The sequence below is a fragment of the Triticum aestivum genome, chromosome 6B (assembly GCF_018294505.1).
Source record: "Triticum aestivum cultivar Chinese Spring chromosome 6B, IWGSC CS RefSeq v2.1, whole genome shotgun sequence".
Classification (NCBI taxonomy): domain Eukaryota; kingdom Viridiplantae; phylum Streptophyta; class Magnoliopsida; order Poales; family Poaceae; genus Triticum; species Triticum aestivum.
The window spans coordinates 7,742,671-7,768,660 of record NC_057810.1 but is presented as its reverse complement, the minus strand read 5'-3'; the positions used below and the strand labels follow the sequence as shown (position 1 = coordinate 7,768,660).

The window sequence follows — 25,990 nt, the reverse complement described above, 5'->3', positions numbered from 1 at the left end:
CGTTCACTTGCATAACACAATTGTTAAAAAGAAAGATTTAGTTTGAGAAAAAATTCTGAGACAAGACATAGATGTCACCACAGTTTGCTCGTACCTTGGTGGGATCAATAATAACAGGAGCCAAATCCTCATAATTCAATGTCAAGTTGTCATTCACATGGACCTGGGCGCAGGCAGCCTCCAAATTAGAAAAGAAGAAGTTGCTGAGTATCAGGTTCACATAAGAGAAAAATCTGAATCCAAACCTTCTTAGTAACCAAGCTGCCCTTAACACCAGCGTTTTTCGCAATCAGTTTAAGTGGATAACTTTAGGATTTCCTAACAATTTCAGTGCCAACCTTGAAAAGGCAAACGGACAATTAGATATCCTGTTAAGAAGTTTCTACAATGTTATCCGGAAAAACTAAAAACCCAAAGAAAATCTAGAAATAAAAAAATCAAAACCAGAAAAACCATAAATCAAAAACCAGAAAAACAAAACTCGGCCACTTTCGAAAAGCACAGCCGTGGTACACAGTAAAGCACAGTTGTGCTTCATCGTGAAACATAGATGTGCTTCTCACAGGGTGTGCTTCTCAGAAAACAAAAAAAAAATCTCAAAAACCTCGAAAAATCAGGGAAAACACATAACACCCCAAAAAAACTCGAAAAAAGCCAAAAGAAACGTGTGCATAATAGAAAAATTCAGAGGGTGCACGCAACGCACGACACGTGACGGTGGATGGAGCAGCTCCTGCGAGAACCCGCTAGGTTTTCCCTCGAAAGGGTGCCCGCTTATTAGTTGCTCCTGCAATTGTAGGGAGCTTCTATAGCACACTCGCTGCAAGCATTAAGGGAGTAATTCCTCATGCCGCGTGGGCCAGCCCAATACCTTCGATCGCTGGCTCCAACAACGTAGCGTAGGTGTTTTCTTCTGTTTTTTCTTATAACATAATGACAACTAAAACAATGTGGATATTTTTGTGGTATTTTCGAAAAAATTCCTTGGAATAAAGAAAGTTACATGAATTTGAAAATGTTTGTGTTTTAAAAAATGTTCATGAATTTGAAAAAATATCACTAATTTAAATATTGTTAACGGTTTGAAAATATGTTTGTGGAATGATAAAAATGTTCATCAATTCAAAAACTATCCATGGATAAAAATACGTGAATTTAAAAATTGTTGATGGATTTGAAAATTGTTTGTAGATTTGGAAAATATTTGCTGATTTTATAATTTTTTGAAAATAAAAAAATTCTCACATTTGAAAATTTGTGAACTATTTTATCATTTCCTATTTTTATTATTGTGAACAAATTTTTAAAAAAGCCAAGAATTTGGTTGAAAAATATGAATAATTTGTGAAAACATGAACTCATTTTGCAAAAAAAAAATTTGAAAAGGTGAAAATTGTTTGTAATTCCGAACAATTTTTAAAAAAATTCAGCATATTTTAGGATTTCTGCACTTCTAGAAAAGAAGAACAGGAAAATTAGAAATAGAACACATGAAGAACAAAAAAAAAGATAAGGAAAAGCCAGGAAATAAATTAGGAACCTTCTTTTCAAAATCGTTCAAGAAACTTCTAGAAGATTCCTTAAACACGTCGTAGCGGCTCGCTCGGTGGCTTCGCTTTAATTCCTATTGGACAGGCTCATCCATCTAAGCTAGTGGGTGATCGAACCCTTAAGGCTCACAATGAGTGATAAATATCAATTGTAGCAAATGAAAACCCTTCTCGCCTACATGCCAGCCGAATATTTCGGTTGGTTGCTTGCTCGCGCGAGGTGCTGGCATGTGCGACTCCGCATCAGCTTTTTTGACGTGAGGTGATGGCCGGCGAGCGCGGGTGGCCGGGGTGACGAGCGCGGGCGCCCAGGGTGACGAGCACGGGCAGCGTCATGGCCACCAAGCGCGGCGAGTATGGGGGCGGCACTGCTCCTAGCAAAAAACTAATGCCGCAGGTTTTGCTACATGCTTCAACCGGTATTGCATTTTGCTACAACCGGTGTCGCATTTTGCTACAACCGGTGTCACCTTTTGCTACAGCACACAGCCGGCGTCGCGGTTTTGCTGCAACTAGCGTCTCCTTTTGCTACAACCGGCATCACATTTTGCTACATCCATCAGAGCTGAGCTGCGACCCATGGCAACGGCGGCTAATTTTTTGCTGCAACCGTAGTAGGTTTTTGCTACTTCTAGCAACGACTCTTGCTATGTCCATTCATTCACGAGTGCAGTTTTTTGTAGCTGGAGCTTCACGGAACCTACTATCTTATCTGTTCATTCTGTAATACTCTACATAGAGATATGTGCTATGTGAGCAGTCATTGCAAGTAATTAACACATGAGGGACAGGAGATCGCCCCACCCAGGCCAGACGTTGTATAAAATAAATGGGCTGATCCCCTAGGTGAACAGTAATTTATGTAAGTCTGCAGAGGCTAGTCTACTGCATGCACATCTGTCTCCCTTCGCGCCTAGTTTGTCTCACATGCATGGAGCGTTCCTCTCTTCTCACGTTTTCTTTTTTTCTCTCAAAAAATCTGACTCGAGCTCCCACTCGGTACCATATATTATAAGAAGATTTGATGTTTCGTGCATAATCTGCTAGCATGTTAAAATAAAAATCTGCATGCATGTGCAGCATGTGAGCATGCACTCTCTATGTGTTGTCACTTCAAACGCACTGTGAACAGCCTAGACCTACAGCCATGCGCAGACCTGTCAGCTTTATCTCTGCATGCTGCGACCTCTCTTCTCGCTACTGTTCCTCTGCCTTTTCACACTAATCACTGTGTGGCCACATGAATACTGCTGCTAATGCTGGCACTAGCACACATCTCCGTGGCGATGACCAACGGCACAAATAAGGGACACCGTGTAGGACGAGCTATAAAGAAACTTTGCGTTCATTTTTAGACGCGAAGGCTAGTACCTGCAACGGGGAGCTACAACCAGCGATGATGGCGACGACTTTTCTGATGCAACCGTTGTCTCCGTTTGCTATGACAGACAATCGGCATTTCTATTTGCTGTAACCAGTCAATCATCCGTAGGGCGGAGCTGCATTAATGGCAAGAAAAAAAGCTACAACCGGCATGTTTTTATGCTGGAATCAGCTTCAGCGTAGGTCAGCCACAAAACACCAGCAGAGTTGCTACCACTGGTCAGCTCGGGGGATTGCTGGCTCGTGCGAGCGGGCAAAGCGGTGAGCGCACATGGCCGACGTGCGCGGGCACGGGGCGACGAGCGCCGCGGGTGGGGCGACGAATGTGGGCAGCCGGGGGCGACGAGCGAAGACGGGTCCATGGCCAGCAAGCGCAGGGGGACGTATCCAACGAACACAGTTGGATGCTAGGCGGTCGGCGGGCCGGCGCCTAGCCAAAGCAGGCCATCAGCATATCAGATAAGTAACGAAGCACAATCTGTCCAAACAATTTGCGATGTCGGCCACCAGTCTTCCGTGGCCTTAAGGTTATGAGGCGCGGTGGATCTTGGCCCTTGCCGGAGGGAAAGCTCCGTTTTTAGAAGTTCCTTTGAGTTTTGTTATGGTTTAGGTCCTGCTCAAGAAAGCGAGATGACGGCGGCTCCATGAAAACAAAATAATGCTCTCCCCGCCTAGGCGCTGTCCCAGTGGTGTGCCTAGCATCGTCGGTGTGCTTGTGGAGATATGTCTCCAGTGGATCTGTTTTTGATGGATCTGCTCGGATCTAGTCGTCGTTCGTCTACGTTCTTGTGTCTTCAGGTTGGATACTTTAGATCTACGCTACTCTTCATCGGCAGTTGTTGTTGTTCTGGTGCTTTGATCTTATGGTGCCTTAGCACGACAACTTTCCGATTGTCTACTACAATTAGGTTTGCCCGACTGCGGTAAGGGATGGACGATGATGGCGGCACGCCTTGGCCTCGCTTTAGTGCTTGCAGTCATGGTCTATTGATCTAGTCGTAATTTTTATTATTTCTGATTCTCGCTGTACTGTCGTGATTGAAAATGAATAGATAAGATGTTTTTCGAAAAAAAAACCACCAAATTAATTTGGAGCAAACATTAATAAACTGCCTACCTAGAGTACGGTGTTCACTTTCTTTCAAGGCTAGCTAGCTCTACTAGCTTAATTAGATTATAATTATCGGAGGTTACAGAATGCAGTAATTCCCAACAAAGGAATTGAAGGCACAAACAGAGACAGAGGTGCTACTACCTGATAACATTAGTTAGTAATCTTGATCATCTGACCATGTCATCTTTACTTCAAATATACCACTGTTGGCAACAGCATGCGATACATGCTCGTCGTCAAGGACAGGATAGAACATGACATGATCTCTCGCAAGCTCTTCACCAGAGGACCCTCTCAGAACCACCTCAATCTTTAGGGACCACTTCAGTGGCGCTGCTAGGACTGATCTAGCCAGTGGAAGGATCAGCTCCGGCGAGGTCGCATCCATGATCTCGCCATCGAAGAGCACGATGTCTTGTTTCAGCAGCTCACTGCAAGCCGTGATCGTCCCGTGGGCATATGCAGGAGCCGAATCATCTCCAAGGACAAGTTTCACCTCAACGTCACATTCGATGGCGTTGCTGAGCACTGCATATCTGACCTCTGCCGGGCCGTAGCCAGTGTCCAGTTTAGTTGAGATGAGCTCGTCATACTTTGTCGTCGGGTCATACAAGTCCACGAGTATCTGGCTCTGGTTTGCTTTCTTCTGGTCCTGGCTTCCATCATGGAGATTGAGCACAAACCCAATGCACCCATTGGCCACGATGGCCCGAAATGGGCCGGTGAGCAGGATCTCATTCTGTTTACAGTGGTTGAGTTGTGTCAGAATTAACGGTTTGGTAGCCCATTCTGTTTACAGTCACGCAATCGTGTCAAATTTGAAAATATGTCAGCAAATCAGTTAACCAACTCAGAAAAGCTCTTTGAAAAAAGTTGGATGTTCTATTTGAAATTAGTATATTTTTTTAGATAATAGGCATGAGCCCGAATTTTTATATAAATCAAAACATGGCAAAGCAAGCAATACACCAGCCGCAGCAGCAGTCTAAACAGCTCCATGAAACAAAGTATAGAAAGAAAATGAGTAGAATGCATCTAGTGTTTAGTTAATTTGAAGTGTCGGGTTACTTCGGCACATCCAGTAATCAGCTCCATCAACAGAAACTTATTTTTTTGGGGGGGCAGAGCCGGCTTTTGGCAAGGCAAACAAAGTGACAACTCAGAGCAGAGGTCCCAAATTAGTCTCTTTCTCCTTGTAAAGTTATGATGCATATAATATTTTCCTCAACTCAAGCTTTTTATATTCTAACCAAGTTCATAGGAAAAGTGAACATTTATGATACCGACGATATACCACATTAATGTATTTTAACTGCTGAACGTTGTTTCTACATCTTGGTCAGAATTTACGCAGAATAATTTTTCAAAATCCTTCTCTACTATATTTTTGTTAAATTATTTACAAACCATATATTCTTCTGATAAAAACAAAAATTAATCGTATATTTATTTATTCTTACTCCAATGGGTAGGCATTATCATTGATCTAAACTTCTATGCCATCCTGTAGATGTTTTTTATATCGTAGAAATTCGCTGGTGGTAGCATAACGGCTGACGGCAGTAGAGAAGGTGCTCCCAGTTCCCGCAAAAAAAAAAGAGAAGGTGCTCCCAGGATGAAGAAGTTCTTGGATCGGCGAGGGTTAGAAAACTACATGAAGTTTTTTCCCTACATTTGTTTGTGTGGAAGGTGTGTGATTTGTGTCTTGAGCCTACTCTGCAAGCTGAGATCTGCAGCCTGCTTAGAGGATGGAATTGTGTCAAAATTCACGATTACAGCTGTCCATCTTATATTTATAGTTATGAATTTGTGTTGAATTTGAACATGTCCCAGCTCGTCAGTTTCTGTTTAAAACTTTGTTGTAAAAATTACACCTATGTGCCGCTATCGAGCTTACAAATTTTGTTATCATTTTCCGTATTTGAAATAGTTTGATTTGGAGTTAATTTATTTTGGGTTAGAAGTAAAGAGTTTAAAAAGATTGACCTGTTGCCTGATTAATGTTTAGAGGCTAGAGGGACACAAAACAATGATGAAGGGAGCCAGCTGGTGGGGAAGCGATCGAGTCACTTCTCCTTGTAGTGGTGTCCCAAGGAGATGGGAGAAGGAAGAAACAGGGTAGTTTAACCAAACATGAAGCATATATATGCTATCAAAGTGCAAGCAGAGTTTTGGCAAATCATCAGGTAGTTCGTTTTGTATTATTGGTCACTCCAAAGTAAAGCAAGTCGATTGTATCATAGGACAATGACGCTTGGACAGAAGAAGAAGTGGTTTACATCTAAAATAAGGGATCGATCTTAGGCATGAATGATGACATGAAAACGCGAACCTGATGGTGGCGAGGAGAAGAAGTTGATGGTGCTGGTTTGGGCTGGTCTTCCCTACGGCTGTAGATCTTCTGGCCGCGCTTACCGTCGTAGACGGTCACTGTGCCGCTGGGATACCGTCCGCCGTCAACATGCACGGACAACACCTCCAACAGACGCTCCCCGTAGGCCTCGTCGTCGGACCAGTCCGTGCACCTCCTCTCAGGTCTTGCTATCAGCACTTGTTCCCCCATGTATTCATGGTTGAGCGCAAATAGCCAAAGAATGGAGGTGTGAAGAATGATGCTAGCTTCTGAATTACAACCCGGGGAGTAAGGGTCAATAATTCATATACTACTCTCGAAATATTATTCTGTTGGCCAAGTTGAACCTGCTAGCGTACACTTGAAAGCTTTGAAATATACATTATGTCAAAGTCTGCATCTATGTTATCTAAGTCCTTGTAGAGCCAAAGTTCGATATGATATGATAATGTCAAATGGTAACCCCAAACTTTGCTTGGTCCGCCACCGCCCAAGCTGTGTCGTGCGTTCGCCATCCTTAATTAATTTGTTCTTGTCACTGTTGCCCGCGTCCAATTAATTGAAGATGGGAGTTATTGCGTTTGAATGTTTCTTTGCAACCTCTTTAAGCAACCAGCCAGCCAATAAGATGGAAGATGGGAGTTATGGCGTTTGAATGTTTCATTGCAACCTCTTGTTGTTCCCTTCCGGCGAACGCCTCCTTCATTTGGCGGTTGCTGGCGAGGAAGAGTAGAACAAGGCAGAAGGACCGGCCCATTTGGTACTCATGCCCCCGCCGCCTCCCATGCCCTACTCATCCTCATCGGAGTCTTCGACCTGTCCGTCGCCAGTGGATGTGAGGTCCATGATGGAGGTGGAGGGACCAGCACGATCGTCCTCCTACCGGCGCGGCCAAACAGTGTTCGGTGGTGCGTAGGACACGCAGCTACCGGCGTTCTCTTCTGTGATTACCTGCCCAACCTTCGTGTGCGGTGCCGCTTGTACGTTGTGAACGGCGGCTTGAGTGCAGGCAGCCTCGTAGAGCGCCTGCTGCTCGGTGACAAAGTTGGGGTTTGTAGCGACCACGATCTCCTTGCTCGTGCGCTCGCCGTAGATCTGGCCCTCCGTCAGCCGGTGCTGCTCGGGTATGAACAGGTTATAGCGTTGTTCCTCCTAAGCCTGCCCAACATAGGTGCGGGCACCGACTGCTCCTTGGCCATGGCGGCATTGAAGTACGCTTGTTCCTACTCCATTGTCAAGCCCGCATGCACTAGCATGGAGTCGTCGTCGGAGAATGTCTCCATCGTGGGGTCGCTGTCGGAGACCTCCGAAGAGCTAGCTGGCCGGCATGCCAGTCTCTATCTGCCTAGCATGGCGGCTCTACAAGGTGGCCGTAAGCGATGCTACCTCGTGCTTCTTCTCCGTCGAGAGGCAATCCCACAGAGCATTCCCGCTCGCGGTCATGGCGGATGTGGTGCACGAGAGGAAGGCCTGGAGCGTTTCGGTTGTGGTGTGCTGTGAGCCGGGTGTGTCCACCTTTAAATAGTGGATGTCGATGAGGCCAAGCGTCCTAGTGTGTGAATGCACGGGCACCGGAGTTGGTTTCTTGGCCGACGAGCCTATTTGATGTCGGTAGAGAAGCAATGAGAATCGAATGTGCATGGTAGATATCCATCCCGTCCCATCCAGTAAACATCTATACGGCATTGAACAGGCATGAACACTGGGGACGTGGCGCGGGTAGCACCCTTGGCAAGTGAGCCACTTGAATGTCGGCGCCGGCGAGAGGTCATGTCCTCTCTGGGCTGGCGTCAATGCGGAGCGGCTGCTATAGAGCGGCATGAATGCGGGCAGCTATCTTCCGGAGGGAAGGGCGCGGGCGAGGGATGGTTTTTGGGTGGGCCAATGCAGTCAGAAGCGGGCATGGAGATGGTCCGGACGTCCGCAAACCCTCCTCCCCCCAAAGTTTGTTTTCGGTTTGCGGGAAAAAGCACGTCCAGACCTATCGCTAAAACGATACAGGCCCGCACTTGATGGCAAAACACGTTCAGACCGCTCGGTCTGGAGGGTCAGCGTTGCAGATTCCCTAACAATGGGAAGGGATTATTGAAGATGAAAACCAATTGTCTGATGTATCCAAGATTGGTCTAGTTCAAAAGATCTTGGCGCTAACAATTCAAAAATATAAATTATTTCACAAACGAACTTATATTTGAAAAGATGTGAGTTGATTTAAATTGTCTAAGATGAAATAAAAGTGCATGAATTTGTTGGGGATGAAGAGAGAGAAGAGATGCTGCATGCATGCGTGAAAAAAGTACTACTGGTACTTATTCCCTGACATGCATGTTGGTGATGGGCTAGACACTCAAATATACACAATAATATATCTGAGTGGGCCAGCTGCTGCACTAATCTTGACGAATCTTCTATATCTAAATAGGAGCACCCCACTAGCTGATTTTCCTGCCTCCTCATGAAGCCACGTCATCTGAATTGTTACAGCCGTTGATGTAGTATAGCACAGCAGTCCACGTCCGTCCGATCAAAAGTTGGCAAAATTACTGCGAGTTGCCACCGCTGAGTGGAAAATACCGATTCGTTCTTTCGCGTTGTCCCGCTCGCTCGCTGCATATCCCCTCTGGACTCGATTCGTTTTGGTTGGGCTGCACACGTCCTCCTCACCAAAATTGTTTGGACATTACAAAGCCCATTTGAAGCCCATAGGTAAAGTCCATTGTTCCCAGTCTCAAGAAAAGATCGTGCCACGACCATCCACACTCCCGGGCAGCCGCCGCCAGGAGCCCTTCCGGCAGGTCTGTGCCACGATCCACCCTTGCCTGGCCAGACGCTGCCGTCCCTTGTACTCTACCAGCAGCCACCATCACCCATGCTTGCCCCTAGCCAGCCGTCAGTGCTAACCCTTCCGCCGTCATCGTCGGCCGTCCCCGATGAGCCACCTATCCAGAGATGTGTGATCCAGTAGCCACCTCTGTGGATTCCGCCACCATAGCTGATGCCCCCCAGCACAACCGCCACGATGGTCGTTGCTCCCGGCCAGCCCGCCGCACCCAACACGACATTAACTCCATCAAATTCGTTCGTCTTCCCACAGCCACTTTTATGACGCACATGAAACGGCCTCGCACCACTCAATCGACGGAAACGGATGGATTCATGTGAAAAAGAAGAAACTGCTGGATTTATGACTCCCTCCTCATGAAGGGTAATCGACCTAGTGGCTCTCCCTTTTAAGCACTGGAGTTGATCCCTTCCCGTCACTCGCCTGCCCGGGTTCTCATCACAGTCTTCTCCTCGAGGCGTCCGCTGATTCCGCCCCGCTTGCTAGAGGTCTGGTTCTAAATTCTAGAACTGCATCATGTAATTTTCTTGCTTTGGTTGTGCTATTCGTATCTTGAAATTCCATGTCTTGGCTGATGCAAAGTTCATGGGACGCTCTTAAATTTTCATGTCTTGGTCAATGCAAAGGTTGATGCGATCTGGCTGTTGTACTGAAAGTCTGAAACAGAACAAAATTTTACTCATAATTTTTCCATTTTTTTTGATATACCACCATGTCAGTTGATTTTCCCTGTATGTTTCATTGTTTCTATGATAAGTTGTCATTGGTTTCCTCCTATATCTATGGATTTAAAGTTTTGCTATTATATATAATATTTGTCTCACATGCAATTCAAGTGCTATATAGAGAGAGAGAGATCAGTAATCTCTTTGTTGAGCCAAGTTACACAGCTGAGAACAAATTAAAGATGCGGCTCATTCAAGCTGTAGACTAGCAGTTTGTTTTCATGTCGGGCGAACATTAGGAACTTTGTGAACCATAATTTGGGAGACAAAGAGGAATTTGGAAGACAAAAAGGAATTGATATTCCTATTGACATACCATCAGATATAACTACATACAAGAAATAGACATGTGAATGTTCTACTAGCCAGAAAGACTGTATATACATCTTGGAAACAATACACACTTGACAGGTCTACATGTCTCCTTGATTCAAGCTTTGTCTCTAACAATATGAATTATCCATGTGGTATATAGTTTACTGAAAATGTTAGATAAGTGAATTGATAAATTTTTTTAAAGATGTATAAAGCAGGGAAAAGAGATACAACCATAGATTTTGCAGGGGGGTAACTAGGCTTAACTCGCATGGCTCATAGATCTTTTTTTACCTTTCACAGACATATACACTCAACTTTATCAGTGTAACAATGAAATGTGACAATAGCAGTATTAAAGCAGAAAGATGTGTTAGGTACCTGATGCCATGTTCGCTAGCATGGGAAAAGAAAATAATTATTCAATGGAATCAGTCTCCTTAATTTTATTTGTCTGGTGTATTAAAACTTCTTAGGTACTAAGCTAATGATAGAATAGGAAGTACAAATGGACGACCGAAGCAACAGGTACTCCTACTGAAATTAGTTTGCTATATATTTTCATTCCACTGCTTTTTCTGACTAACAACGTGCTCCATCTTCTCAAGAACGCCACCTAATTATGGAAAAAATAATCTGCCATGTTCTACCGCCGTTTCAAGAAGAGAAGCTCAGAAGAAATACAAGGATGCAATTGCAAAGATGAAGGGCACAAAAGACCCGACGTTTATAACTTTCAAACATGTGTCCAAGCCTCAACACGTCGCTAACCAACTGTCTGGTTACCATCCATTATCATCTATGGGATCTATCGTGGAGTATGAAAAGAATGGGATACCATATATTCAGGTTGTAGTAACTCAAGAAGGCCCACCTATAAACAACATCAAATATATTGAGTAAGAATATGGTACATGCTATCATACGGCATATGGTTCATGCAATCATGCTACAAATAGCAGGCTTTATCCTCCAATACATCCCAGCAATAAATTTTAGTCATTGTATGTACGAGAAATCTATCAACTATTGACTGAAATTATTTTCTTCTTTGAGATGTTGATGTTACTTTGAAAATCCACGAGAAATTTCCGCAGCAACGCGCGGGGCATCATCTAGTATAAGTAGCGTTAATGCTCAAACTGCCTTTCTGTACTGCCGGTAAGGGGTGGAGAATGGTCGACAAACTGACTTTCTGCACTGCCGGCAAGGAGTGGAGAATGGTCGACCCACACTTGTACGGTGGCATAGTTGGAAGACGTTCCCATCGCAAAGTAATCGTCTTTAATGTGGATCTCTGAAGCTTGTTGAATGGGTATATCCCCCACGCCAAATACTGTAGCATGCAATTCCAACGTTACCATCATCTTAGAATCGAATGGAACTGCAACTATAGACCGAGCCAGTGGAAGAGTGGCTACTGCATCATGATGGACCTCCACTTTCTCCTCCCGTTCGCGGCTAAAGAGCACACTCTCAGCATCCATGCCCTCGAGGCGTGTGGTGATTTTACCATAGACCCGGGCAGGGTTTGCCGTTGTCGAACCGGGGATCTTGTTGCTGAACAGGATAACCTTGACTTGGGCCTCCACGGCATTAGTCAGCACCGCATAGGTGACCTCTATGTTGTGGTGGGGGGCCCTGGTGAAGTTGTGCGTCAAGACCTGGTTACACCGTGTGTATTCAGCATAGCCATCCCAGAACATGGCCGCACCAACATTCCTAGATTGGTCCCTGGATGGATCAGCTGTCGCAGTTGCACTGGTACTGGTATCAACTTGAAGGACGAAGCTTCCATCCGCCGAGATAGCTTTGTATGGTCCAGTGAGCACCAAAGCCTGCATCATGTGTATCATGCCAGCGGCAGGTAAATATATATAGGAGTAGATCAAACATTAGGTTAATCAATTCTAGCTACTAAGCTGACACAAGTAGCTAGTTATATATATCCATACATTGAGTTCCGATTGTGAGTCGTCCACGGAACTGGAGGCACCAGATCCATGCCCTTGGTTTTTCCTGTAGATGATCTGTCTCCGTTTCCCGTCAGAGACGGTGATGCTACTGACGAGATGGATGTTAGCACTCACGCGGAACACCTCCGCCAGCGTTTTGCCTCGCTGACCGTCCATGGACGTCGCTTGCTGTTGCTGCGCCTGCGCCTTGGGTTGGCTAGGCTTCTCAAACCACGACTGCTCTGTTTGCGGCTCTTGTTTGCTAGAGCCCGCAGCTGGCGTTTGCGACTGTTGGCCTTGGCTGCCGGCACCGCGTGGAGGAGCTGGCGCTGAGTTACGCAGCAGGTGAACGACAGCGAGTGCGGCTTCTCTATCATTGATCCCGATTTTCCTCAATTGGCTGTTGGATTTCCTCCAGCAGTCTAACAGCATGCCTGACATTCTCCCCCAGTTCCATATGAAGTCTACCTCCCCATCTACAATTCGATCGGACCACAGCCCCCAACCGTTGTGGACCGTGCGACGGTATGGAAACATACGTGCGGACTCACATACCATCACAATGAGGCACGCCAAGTACTCCCTGATGTCTTTTTCAAGTGGGAACTGTCCCAGACCATCGTAGATCGACAGCCTACGGACAGCGGCTTTAGCTAATTCCATGCCGAGTTCTAGCTCCCCCAATATTTTCCTCAGTTTCTTATGGTCTGAGCCACCACTCGCAGCTCCTTTTACAATCTGCTCTATAATTTTCTTAGCTTCTTTTTTATCTTCTACATTTTCAATTGCGCTGGCAAGCTGCTCTTCACCTATAGGGTTATAGTCTAATACTAAGTCCCTGTACCCTACCCCGCACTGCAAAAACGAGGCACCATCGATCATATGCCCACTCACCCTCTCTAGGCACTCGAAACCAAACTCGTACCAGCGTCCACTCTTGTTCATAAAACCAATGAGGTACACTGTATCATCACGGACCTTTAAAGTTATGTTGCTACTCTCCACTGTAAGATTAATATGCAGCCACCTTGGTGGCTGAATAGGTCGTTGTTGCTTGGGGAGCAAAGGATGCTCCCTGTGCCAAGTCAAAGGATCTGCGTCGAGTTTCGCGGCTTGCTCTGGGTTGTTGGCTAGCTTCTCACACAGTTCGTTAATGAATGCAACATAATCACCATCCAGGTTAAAATCCACATTCGCTATTTCAGCCTCTCCCATCCACCCTGTACAGGCCATGCGGAACTTCATGAACAATCGATACATGTTGTGATTAATTACTATCAAAACGGACATAAGAACTACTATATGTATGCATTTAAGGGGCGTGTGTTTGTACTCATTTATGACATATATACTTATACTACCTTAAATATGTTTAGAACGCAGACACAAGAATACTACCTTCAATTTTAGGACAACATGGTTTGAGAGATAGCATATACCATCCATCCCCATCCAAAATTGTAGATGCAGAACAACTTCTAGATTTGTTTTGACAGGCACGTGTGTTACATGATAGGAAACTGATACCATTCAATTAATATAAAGCAGAACATTCAGGTGAAATATTCCTGTTACAAATATATGTATATGATTTGTCTAATTGTTATCAAAATTTAACTTGATGGCTTTTAATCTCACATTGGAATCTTTGTCCAATTTTGGTAAATTGATGAAATTACACCCTCCAGTCCATATTAAGTGTAGTTGATTTAGTACAAAGTGATACTACTAAATCAAAGACAAATGATATAGATCGGCGAGAGTAGTTTTTTCTTAGTTATATGGTGTAAAGCAAGTGATACCACTGGAATTGCCTCTAAAGTATTGTTATAGATTATTAAGTAATAATTAATATGTTTTTTCATATAATTTTATATATTTGGATGAACAATTGGTAAAAGTTAGTCTTTAAATTTTTATAGCATTTGTTGACGGTGTAAATACTCCTGTTGCAGATTTACATGAAATGTATGAGTAAAATACATCAGTAACGAATTGTATTCTTCAAATATATTTTTTGTAGATTACACTTTTATAGCTAATCGAGATCCGTTGACCTCATCAAATCTCAAGAGATTGTGATGGGGTGAATTATGAACCAGATAAAATGGAATGGAGATAATTCTTGCAGCTAAAGAATAACCACCGGCTGTTTCACTAAAAAAAGAAATTTGTAATATGGAAATAATAGCCATGGGAAAAGTGCACCTGTCACTGGCGCAGCAGGCGCGGCTACAGACGCTATGTGGAGTAAAGTTGGGGGTAGAGAACCGAACTGGATGGTGAATGAAGGGTCCTGCTCCATCTCAGCTTGTGCCTTTCTCTTTCTGCGGTTGGATATGTAAGACGGTTAAGTTTGACGACAGGCTAAATGGCTTTCTAGGCGTACTGCGCTCCACGACCTTCAAATGCTCAAGTATATATATACTGTCGACCGAAGGAAAGCCATGCAATTTGCAGAATATACATTTCACTGATCACCAACCAGAGTTGGCAAGAATAAGACGACTAAAGACCTATAAGGAACTTGATCTGCTGGACTCCGTCAAAGAGTTGGTAAAGAATGCTTACAGAATATTAGCATATATACGACTTATTGTCAAAGAAGCCGGGCAAACATTGTTGTAATAGACAATTGAAAAGTCATTGTGCTAAGGCCCTGTTTTTTACTAGTGGCATCAGAATAATAATCGTCGCTGATAAAGAGAAGCGTGGATCTGATTTTGCTAAGTCGTAATACCAAGAAAACATTACGTGAGCGCTTGGTATTGAAATATATTGCCCGCCTCCCTCCATCAATTCGGACTTTTGGATGAGTTTGCTGAAGCATGAATTCAATATGATATCAGAGCTAAGAGGTCTTGAGTTCAAGACAATGCCAACGCAGTTTTATGAAAACGATTATGCTACGTCGATACCATGTCTAAGGACTAAAATAGTCTAGACGTGAGGGGGAGTGTTGAAATATATTGTCCGCCTCCCTCCATCAATTCGGACTTTTGGATGAGTTGGCTGAAGCATGAACTCAATATAGTATCAGAGCTAAGAGGTCTTGAGTTCAAGACCACGCCAACGCAGTTTTATGAAAACGATTCTGCTGCCTACGTCGATCCCATGTCTAAGGACTAAAATAGTTGGATGAGTTGACTGAAGCATGAATTCAATAGTTGGGACCCACGAGCGAAGGAGCAACTTGCCGTATACTTTAGCCGCATTTGCCGTATGTATACGACGTGACGTCAAGGAAATTAATGAGGAAATAATTGAACCTTATTTTGCCGTATGTATGAGCTCCACCCCTAAGTCAAGTCGATATTAATTAAGATCTATATAAGTATTGTAAATGTATCCATCTGTACTTTTTAATTACATTTACGACTGGGCTTGATTGGACATTGGCGCGCGCTACTCGGTCAAGATGACATATACTGCATATTTTCTGTTTGCGGTTTGGCGTTTATATTTGGAGCAGTGACCGAAGAAACTTTTAATTTTCTAGTTCAAGTGGTGGAGCTGTGCAGCGCATGGGACATCCAAATCATTGAATTGTTCTTCCCGAGGGTCACGATTCCACCATGTGGGCCACTTGCCGACTAGTAGCTTTTATTTTGCAGCGCTGATCTGCCAACCACATATTAATCACAATTTGGTGAAGGAACGCATTATGAACAAGGATACTCTGAACAGTAAAATAAATAAAGTAGAAAAAATTCAAATAGTTCTGAAATTTTTGTGCCATAATTTAAGAAATGTTTGTTGTGCATACAGAATTTCATCATCAAATTACATTGGTGGAAGTCGTGGTAAAAAAGAAACAAAATCAGAGTTACAAAATGCGTTTGAATGTAACATTTTTAGAGTATCTTTTTTTTTTGCCATGCCTTCCACCAATGTCATTTCCTGATCAAATTTTACATGCACAACAAATATTTTTTAAAGTATGTCAAAAAAGAAATCAGAATTTTTTGAAATATTTTATATTTTATTTATTTTACTGTTCACACCTGGAGCATATGAGCTCAGGTGTAGAAATTCCACTTCCCTGTGTTGGCCACCAATAAGAGTAGTCCCAATCTTCGTTCCTTCAGTACTGAGCCAGCATTACCGCAAGACTAAGTAACAAATTTGGTCCAAACATTAATAAATTGCTTACAGTGTTCACTTTCTTTACAGACAAACTAACTAATGTCATAGTGGGGAGTGTTATATACTAGTGTATGATAACACCTATAGTGCAGAGTATCATAGATTAGTATCATATGTAGTCTCATTTATTGCCATGCATGACACATAGTAGCATACATTAATTATGATACGATATCTATCTATGTTACTAACCCTGTCTCTCTTCTTTAATTGTCTGTCATATTAGCATGTTTACGAGTCCCAAGTGCATGATACCGCTTATGTTACCCCCACTATGGCCAGCCTAAGGCTACTCATAATGGGGAGTACCATATACTAGTATCATGCACATGATACTAGTGTATGATACTACCTTCATAGTGCATACATTAGCAGAAAATAGGGCATTACTACCAGTTCCAGAGGGCCTTTAATCCCGGTTCTGGAACCGGGACAAAACAGACGGGACTAATGCCCAAAACCTTTAGTCCCAGTTGGCTTACGAACCGGGACCAAAGGAGGTCCACGTGGCCGTTGTGGGGCGCCCACGTGTTACCAACCGGGACTAAAGGGTAGCCACGCGTCAGCAGCTGCCAGACGCTGGGGTTTTTTTTTTTGAAAGGGGGAGTTTATTGGGGGGTTTTGGATTGTTTAATTAGGGGTTTCATATTGTGTTAGCTATAGCTACTACATATAGAGAGAAATGACCTCTCTTTCTCCGTGCTTGGTCGACATTAGCTACTACATATAGAGAGAACTCGACGCTAGTAAGCAAGTGAAGGAACCATTAATTACATAAAATCGTCATGAACATATACAGAGAGAAGTGACCTCTCTTTCTCCGAGATTGGTTGAACAACAAGTTTTCGTATTTCTATTTGACGCTACTACATTTATACAATATAACATCTCTTACGATCCCTGACATCATCTACCGAAAATCAGCTTCAATTTCCACATGGCATTCTCCGTCTTTATGTATGACGTGGTCAATAAAGAATCCCGCCAATTCCTCTTGAATTGCTCGTATGCGATCATGTAGTAGGAGTTCATCCCGCATCTCCCACATCTAATTTAAAGAAGGGGGTCAATAAATATATATGAATGAAACACAACACAATTGATGGTAATACAATAATATTGTGAATATGATTTACGTACTTCATATTGTTTCTCAGAGTAGCCCCGCTCAGAGGTCGAGTGGCGGATGAACTCGCAAACATAGTATCCACATAAATTATTCCCGCATTCCTGCCACAAGCACTTTACGAGAAATAGAGTTTAATCAAACTGATAATCAAGCATGATAAATGGTATTGATGAAACTAGAATCAATGAGAGATGCGCGGAACTAGCTAGTACTACTTACTTTGGGGTGTGTAAATCGCAGCTCCTTCTGCAGACCCGGAACCATTCCAGTGAACTTTTTCCAAACCCTGCCAGGCAAAGAAAATGATTACTTGATATCAGGAAATGAACAAAAGTTGCCGATATAGTGCGATAATGTTTGAACTTACTTCTGGAGCATTGCAGCCATGTCCGCATAGTCATGGGGATCTTTACATGTCAAGTCTAAGACAGTTACTACTCCCCTGTCAAACTTAATCTCTAGCAGAATAAAGTGGAATCTGCGCACGCATAACTCATCAATTACATTAATTAGTTAACCTCGAGTAAGCGAAACCAAATATGCACAAGACAGTAAGGCTCACTTGAAGTTGTAAGGAAAGAGTATTTTCCCTTTATTTTGATGTCGAAGGAACGATTGTGGCAAGTTTTCCTCAGTATCTTTGACTCTGTTTTAACCGATCATTCATTTACGGTATTTGGGATAATGAACCCAAGGTCATAGATTTGTCCCTTTTTTGCATTTGATGATCTTCAGTCTGCATAATATAGTGCGGATAATTATATATACATGCAATGAACGAGCTGAGCTATAGAGACTTAATTAGAGAAGTAATAATTATAGACAGTAGCAAGTCATGAGTTGTTTGTCGAGGGCTTCTTGATTAAATAACTGAAATAACTCCACAAATTCAATAGGCATCACCTCAACTCCAATGAGGTCGTGCTCCTCTTTAATCCTCAGCAACATACTCTCGGCCCCACTCTTCCTGTAGGTATCCATGTACCATTCATGCAATTTTTGCATCATCGTTGTTAGAGGAGGATGACCAGGTTTGATGAGAGGCTTCCCGTGCTCGTATATGAAGATCTATACTACCTCTAACGTTTCAAATTGTACATCATCGCTCAGGTAATCACCAAAATTGGTACCGGGCACTAGCCCCGGATGATTAGCGATGATATTGCTAGACACCTTGAGCTGGGGGGGGGCACGATTGCTTCACCTGTTCGCCGAGCTAGGGACTTGTTTTCCCACTTCTTTGTTCTGCTAATATTGCATCACTGAAAGTACTTCCTGACCATCGCGCTTCATCATATGTCTTTGCAATACAGTGGTTATAGTTGGATTCCGGCGGAGGCAGTGGAGGTCGCTTAAGGGCATCCACAATGCGCTTCACTTTCACCGGATCTGGCGTTCCCTTCGGAGGTGGAGGTTTCCGTTCAATGGGCCTGCACTTTGGCTGCCATGATTTCATCTGTTTCAATAGGAGAATGGCTTGGCAATTTTTCATGCCCATGTTGAGGGGTGGAACACAACTACCCTCCTCCTTCTTTCCAGTGATTCCCCTAGCGCGATAAGGACTTGCATCTTGGAGACTTGGACTTCAGAAATTTTGGTAACTTTCCTCTTGTTTTGTCGAAGGATTACTTGCACTTCTTGAACTTTTCAGTGGACTTTCTCTTTACTTTTATATTTTTTTGAATATACTGCACTTCTCGTCATAGCTTCTTTGGTGTTTGCTAGGGAACCCACCTTCAGAACTCGGAAAGTAGTTGCACACCTTTGTGGACTAAGTAAACCCTCAAAGGCATATTTTGGCTATGGTATGGAACACCCTGGAGGTGTCAAGACGCTCTACACTGAAAGCAACTTCTGTTGACCAGGTAGGCTCTTCTTGCTCTTTTCCCTATAGTGCCCTTGTGAACTCAAAACATGGTAGGGAACATGAGGTGTAAAGAAATGAAGTCTCTAATCAAACTCCACCATATAAAACAACTTCTAATTAAGTGCACTCAAACTTGGTGACGTGCGCACATTACGACAGCAGCTACCTATGCATATGTGCAAGTTAACTTGTTTTGGACAATTTGTAACAAAAGATCAAAAACATTTTTTAAATATGTTAACTTTTTTAAAATTCATTAGCATTTTTAAAAAACATCATGAACATCTTTAATTTTGTGAACATACTTATTTATTCATGGTTTTGTTTTTAATTTATTTTTTGAATGATGTCTGATTTTTTAGCAAGCAGCTGATGTTTTTTTTGGTTCAAGCGCTAGCAGGAAAAAGAGCGGAATGAGTCAAGCGACTCTATTGGGCCTTCTAGTGATCTCGAAGTTGACATGATTTTTTTCAGTATTACTAGTGGCGAGCCGACCCGGCCTTGCCAGAACTGGGCCTATCGTATTTGATCGGCTGAGAGAACCACCACCCGACGCAGCAAAGCAAGCCTCGCACATCAGACAAGCCCAACCGGCCCACCGAAGTTGCAGTGTTACATGTTGGCGACCAAACAAGAGCAGTCCCAATCATCGTTCCATATATGTGGAACAACAGCCAGCATTACCACAAGACTAAGCAACAAATGAATTGAGTGGGAACATCACTAATAAATTACCTATGCCTACAAATACAGTGTTCACTTTCTCGCAAAAAAAAGTAGTGCTCACTTTCTTTCAAGACTAGATTGCTAGTGTAATAAAATTTTAAAGAACACTCACGCTCCAACTTTTGGTTTGCGACAATAGCAACAAAAATTTAGTTTCCGGCTTCGACCCGCGACACAATAGCACCCACGCTTCTTTGCTCAAAGTATAACCTCCGACGCAGCATGCTGCCCAAGGGTTTAGAACCCATAACCTGCAGACAGCATCAAAACAAGTTAGATGACAAATACTATATCGGCGACGAGCACATATTTTCTAAACAAGTCACTGCATACCTGAACCGGCCATTGGGTTTGCGGCAGGCGCCTTCTCAGATTCCTTGATGTCGACCACGACGGCGTCCGAGGTGATGAAAGTTTTCGCCACCGATGCGGCATGCTCCAAGCAACACCTCACAACCTGTTTTGTGAGAAATCAGGTTAGCTTATGGGCCCACTGCTTGTGAAGAGAAAGGAGGGTGGTGACAAATATTCCAGGGACAGAACCCCTGCCTCATTCCTTGAGTCTATATATGGGTGATCATGCTTAATATTTCAGTATAATTGCACATTAAGGCTGACAGCGTACATAAAGAACACTCCACCTAGTCAATTCCCAGCAAAATATAATAGACCTGGGGGGTTTTGAAATACTTTTCGCTTACTTGAATAACACAATTTTTACAAAGAAAGATCTAGTTTGAGAAAAAAATGTTCGGAGACAAAACAAAAAGATGTCAACACAATGTGCTGATTACCTTGGTGGGATCAATAATACCAGCAGCCATCAAATCCTCATAATTCCCTGTAGCGGCATTGTAACCGTACCTGAAGTTGTCATTCACAAGGACCTGGACGAAGGCAGGCTCCAAATTAGAAACGCACAAGTTGCTGAGTATCAGGTTCATATAAGAGAAGAAATCTGAATCCAAACCTTTTTGGGAACCACGCTGCCATTAACACCAGCGTTCTTCGCAATCAGTTTAAGTGGATAACTCAAGGATTTCCTAACAATTTCAGCGCCGACCTTGAAAAGGCACAGACAATTAGTTCATTTTGATGGAGGAAAACAGCACCTTGAACCAAAAAACCATTCAAATGACGAGACTTCAAGAAAGAGCATCTCATTTGCCTTTTCCATACCTTCTGTTCATCATTCTCAAGGGTTTCTTTAATGGCATCAACTTTAGATGCAAGCCTTAAAAGAGTACAACCACCACCGACAACAATACCTTCCTCGACAGCCGCCTGTCCACAAAAGAATACAGTAAATTAAGAAGCAATGATTACATACAAAGTTTGGCATAGAATTAAAATCAACACAATAGTACACTGCACCAGAAGGCTCTCTGGATGAGATATACACAAGTCGCAAAAATCAATCAGATTTGCACCAGGAAAGACCATTACCTTTGTTGCATTCAGTGCATCTTCAACCCTCAATTTCTTTTCTTTTAGCTCAGTTTCAGTCTGTGCTCCAACCTACAAATCAAGATGCATCAATTTATAGCTGTTATATCATGCTAATGCAGACTAGTGCACTACGAGGTGCTTTTCTGCAATTGCGGCCTATTGTGTCAGTTGGCAGCTTAACGTGAAACAACAAAAGTACCTGAATGACAGCAACACCACCGGATAGCTTAGCTATCCTCTCGTTTAGCTTTTCCTTTTCATATTCCTGTTCAGAAGCCTGAAAGTCAAAGATACAGGTTGGACAAAACATTAGTTAAGGCATCTTCATCCACCCTTAAAGTGGCATGCACAAGACAAACTGTTGAAGCTATGTACACAGGAAAATAGGCAGCAAAAAGAGACAGAAAAGAGAGAATTTTAAATAGGATATGGAAAACTGGAAAGAGAATTTTAAATTTAAACTATAGAGACCTCAATTTGGTTCCTGATTTGTGTAACCCTTTTGGTTACTTCCTCCTGTGTAGTACCATCTCCAACAATTGTTGTGGAATCCTTAGTAATTACAACCTTGGCGGCATTTCCAAGAACTTCTTTGTCTGCTTTGTCCAGGGACAGTCCAATTTCTTCTCTGATGACAGTGCCTGGACGAATAATGACCTTTATAAGTGAACCAATATCACAACAGGACACATCATATAGCACTTGCATGGAAGATCAAATTTACCTCCTGTCAGAGTAGCGATATCATCCAGGTATTGACTCTTGCGCTCTCCAAAACCAGGGGCTTTAATAGCAGCAATCTTCAGTGCACCTCTAAGCCTATTGACCACAAGAGTTGCAAGAGCTTCCTGCTCAATATCCTCTGCGATTATTAGAATTGGATGCCCACCCTTAATAGCGTCCTCCAGAAGAGTGATGAGATCTCGGGCATTGTTAATTTTCTTGTCCACAAGAAGCAGCTGGGTAATGGAAAAAAAAATCAGCTCAATAGCAGAGGACTCATGGAGATGTTGATTGCTGAAATTTAAGTAGACAAGTTGGCAAAAAGCTATAGAGAATCAGACCTTGCAATTCTCATACTCCACTGACATTTTTTCACTGTCAGTTACAAAGTAGGGAGAAATATAGCCGCGGTCGAATTGCATGCCTTCAACCACATAGAGGTTGTTTTCAGCACTCTTGCCTTCTTCAAGTGTAACCACCCCCTGTCGCCCAACTTTGCTCATAGCATCAGCTATCATGTTGCCAATTTCGTAGTTATTTCCAGCGCTTACTGCAGCAACATCAGCAAGTTCGCTATCTTCAACCTGCAACATTGAGCGTAATTCGATAAGTTTGAGTTTTCCATAGATCCAAATGGGGATTAGTGATCCTGAAAATAACTAGTTATTACATAATTATCAGGCATTTAAAATATCAGCTGGAAAAGAGAGATGGTCAATCACAAACCACATAACTTTCAGAAGAAATCCGGGGAAAATATAGAAATGGAAAAACATAACAGAGCATGTGTATTTCGAAGGGAAAAAAAGGAAAATAGATGTGCTGATGCGGCATGGTCATTGGCAGTATATGTCCATATATATATATATATATATATACAGACAAGCTAAATTCACATTTATTCTAAATTATGAAAGCAGCTGCGTAAAAGAACATGTCTCATTTATAGTCCTTAAAGGTAAATAAGCCATCCTGTTTATATGTAACATAGTGAGCCAAAGTCACAAGAATCATATGCATGCTAATATTACATTAGAAGATTGGTTTAATAATTATGATTGCAGAACAGCATAGGTCAGAGGAGACATAATACTGAATTTAGAATTATTTTATTTCCAGAGCGGAACAACAGATTAGCGATATCTCACCTCCTTGGACATCTTTCGGAGCTCACCGACCAGTGCTTTGGTTGTTTTCTCAATACCACGGGCAATCTGTACTGGATTAGCACCGGCAGCTACAATCTGCAGATAGTAATTAAACAAACTGAACATTATGTTCAGAACTGAATGAGAGCACTTATGCTATAAACTGTAGCAAGACCCATGGTTTCATATTGCGGTACCTTAACACCCTCGGCAATCATCCCTTGAGCAAGGATGACAGAAGTGGTTGTTCCATCACCTGCCAAATCATTGGTCTTAGCAGCAGCTTGCCTGACCAATTTAGCTCCAATATTTTCAACAGGGTCCTCCAGCTCAACCTGATCCAGAAGCCAATCATAAGAAAAGTTCAGTCCACAGGGTAAGAAATGATATGCTAAATCTCCTGACAGAGCAGTACCTCTTTTGCCACCGTAACGCCATCATTGACAATTCTAGGCGACCCGTATTTGCTCTCAAGGACGACATTCCGTCCTTTTGGGCCAAGAGTAACTCCAACCAGATCAGCAAGCTTATTGACTCCACAGGAAAGAATGAAGTAAGCAGGTAAGCCTCACAAACTGAAAGGACGCAGCGGCCTATGAACGATGGCACGGCGATTTGACTCACTTGCAGCTTCTTGATAGCCGACCCATCCTTGTTGAAATACAGCTCCTTTGCAGCGTTCACTCGGAAACTGCACCTTCTCCCCGGCCTGGCCCTCTGGGGCAGCGAGACCAACAGGGGCGAAACGAGGGAGAGCTGCTTCCTGGCCGTAAATCCGGAAGGAGCGGCTGCCTTGAGGCCACAGGTGGAGGCGCCCCCGAACGGTGAAGCCATACTGCCTTAACGCTCTATCTGCACGAAATTCAAACAGTTGTATCAGCATGAATTCAACAGCAGACAACAAGAGAATACATACATGGTGCATAAGTCAAACTGGGCAGCTAAGCAGAGGCGAGAGAAGCTCTGTTTTGTGCAGAACAAGCAGAGCAATTCGGACAAGCCGAGCAGATGCCTGGGTTTCCACTGGCCGTGTGGCCTAGCATCGACTGTACTGTACGGCGGTGTGATCTGCTGGTCCGACATGTGTGCGGGCCTGCAGCTGATTAAGCCCCTGATTTGACTGTACTGTACCGTACTATAGCCGAGTGATCCGACAGTGGTGCCGGGTTCCTGTCTGACTAATTAAGCCCTGATCGAGCTGGTGCCCTCGGCAGCCTAATAATCAGAAGAACACGCACGGATACGGCGATGCGGACCCCAAGATATTAATCGACTAGGAACGGCGAAAAATCCCCTGCCCTGCGCTGCTCTGATTAGTGATTGGAACATACAGACACCCAACAAGAAGAGGCGGCAGCGAACAGGCAGCAGGGGGGATCCCTAACAAGAACTGAATACTAGTACTACCACTCCGCAACAGGATCCGATCCGCGCGCGACCTGCCGCCGTCAACTCCGGCCGATCGAGCAGGTCCGAAATTACTCACAGAGGGCCTCGGCACGAGCATCAGAGACATGGGGGGAGAGGGGGTCGACCCGTCGATACCTGAGTGGGTTGAGGAAGAGGAGGGCGCTGACTGGCCGGCGGGCTGGACTGGGTGCGTCGGCCGACCGATCTCGCCGACGGCTAGGGTTTAGCGGTGGTTTACCTTTTTCTTTTCCGATCTCTCTGACTCTTCTTCTTCTTGGGGCTTAAAAATAAAGGAAGCGGCGGAGGAACCAACGGCAGGTGGGTTGAATGCTGCTGACAGGTGGGGCCCGCTCGGCCGGGAGAGCGTCTCGAACCTTCTTTTCCCTCGCCTCGCTTTGCGTGGTAGGTGGGCAAAGAATATGTGCTCGATCGCGACTCGTGGAAAAATGCAAAAGTTTTTATTACAAACTCAAGTAAGTAATCACTTCGTTATAATGCATTCTTAGCGAGTCATGTTTTTGCGGGCACATTCTTAAAAAGTTGATCCTCACTACCAGTACCAGCAATTCCCTTAGCACGTGCACCATCCACGTCAGCATGGTGCCACATCTGTCTGACTGACCTAACCACGTGTGACTCGGATCTGCAGCCAACAGTTGATCTCTCCCATGTACCAGACCCCTCGCGACGGCTCCTCCTTCTCAACCCGCGGAAGCAGAATCAAATTGTTCGTGAAACGCCCTTTATTTTTTTATTTTTTCTGACGGAACCAGTCAAAACGTCTTTGATGCCGGTGTGCGAGAATACCGTCCTCCCGTTTATCTCTCCCCCAATGACACGAACCCACACGGCGACGGACGCAACACAACACATCCCTTCTAGTGTTTTGCGACCGTAGCCATGTAGGACTGGTAACTACGCGGCGATGGCAGGGCAAGGGCGACCGCAAGATCGTCGGTCTGGAGGGAATGGGTGGAGCTTCATGTAGAAGGGTATCGACGTCCTTGAGGGCAAGCCGGAGCCACAGTTCTGCTCCGAGGAATGGATGATGGATGATGCTCTCCACATGGGTCGCCTTCCTCCCCACCTCGCTCGGGACATGCCTTAGGCTTAGCCTGATTTGATTTGATCCTCTGATGTTCTAGAGTTTCAAAC

At 43.9% G+C, this 25,990-nt stretch overlaps 2 protein-coding genes across 4 annotated transcripts in view; both read right to left on the bottom strand.

The window, feature by feature from the left end:
• The window catches only part of LOC123135383 (ruBisCO large subunit-binding protein subunit beta, chloroplastic), a 29,967-nt gene extending 4,803 nt beyond the window's left edge, over positions 1 to 25,164 (bottom strand). Inside the window, exons 1-15 of one of the 3 annotated variants that reach the window (XM_044554433.1) lie at positions 24,971 to 25,164; positions 24,050 to 24,277; positions 23,841 to 23,966; positions 23,623 to 23,760; positions 23,426 to 23,521; positions 22,619 to 22,861; positions 22,279 to 22,513; positions 22,026 to 22,195; positions 21,754 to 21,831; positions 21,552 to 21,623; positions 21,285 to 21,389; positions 21,076 to 21,168; positions 20,900 to 20,992; positions 20,439 to 20,562; positions 19,939 to 20,356 (exon numbers count right to left, since the gene is read on the bottom strand). In XM_044554433.1, the coding sequence (XP_044410368.1) occupies positions 20,343 to 20,356; positions 20,439 to 20,562; positions 20,900 to 20,992; positions 21,076 to 21,168; positions 21,285 to 21,389; positions 21,552 to 21,623; positions 21,754 to 21,831; positions 22,026 to 22,195; positions 22,279 to 22,513; positions 22,619 to 22,861; positions 23,426 to 23,521; positions 23,623 to 23,760; positions 23,841 to 23,966; positions 24,050 to 24,259 (1,797 nt within the window). In that variant the 5' untranslated portion in view covers positions 24,260 to 24,277; positions 24,971 to 25,164 and the 3' untranslated portion in view covers positions 19,939 to 20,342. Of the gene's footprint in view, positions 1 to 19,938; positions 20,357 to 20,438; positions 20,563 to 20,899; positions 20,993 to 21,075; positions 21,169 to 21,284; positions 21,390 to 21,551; positions 21,624 to 21,753; positions 21,832 to 22,025; positions 22,196 to 22,278; positions 22,514 to 22,618; positions 22,862 to 23,425; positions 23,522 to 23,622; positions 23,761 to 23,840; positions 23,967 to 24,049; positions 24,278 to 24,970 lie in introns of those variants that run through there. The other 2 variants (XM_044554434.1, XM_044554435.1) reach the window with 2 other exon arrangements.
• On the bottom strand, positions 4,128 to 6,610 carry LOC123133014 (60 kDa jasmonate-induced protein). The gene is made up of 2 exons (XM_044552557.1): positions 6,380 to 6,610; positions 4,128 to 4,786 (listed from the first exon to the last, which is right to left on the bottom strand). The coding sequence occupies exons 1-2, from the start codon at positions 6,608 to 6,610 to the stop codon at positions 4,202 to 4,204; spliced, it is 816 nt and encodes a 271-aa protein (XP_044408492.1). The 3' UTR covers positions 4,128 to 4,201.
• Positions 25,165 to 25,990: the final 826 nt, after the last annotated feature.

Bases quoted from the DNA above. Each gene is read 5' to 3' on its own strand.
- LOC123133014 (XM_044552557.1), bottom strand. From the start codon at position 6,610: ATGGGGGAACAAGTGCTGATAGCAAGACCTGAGAGGAGGTGCACGGAC. The intron at 4,787-6,379 runs GTTCGCGTTTTC...CACTGTAAACAG, and splicing joins CTTCTCCTCGCCACCATCAG to AATGAGATCCTGCTCACCGG.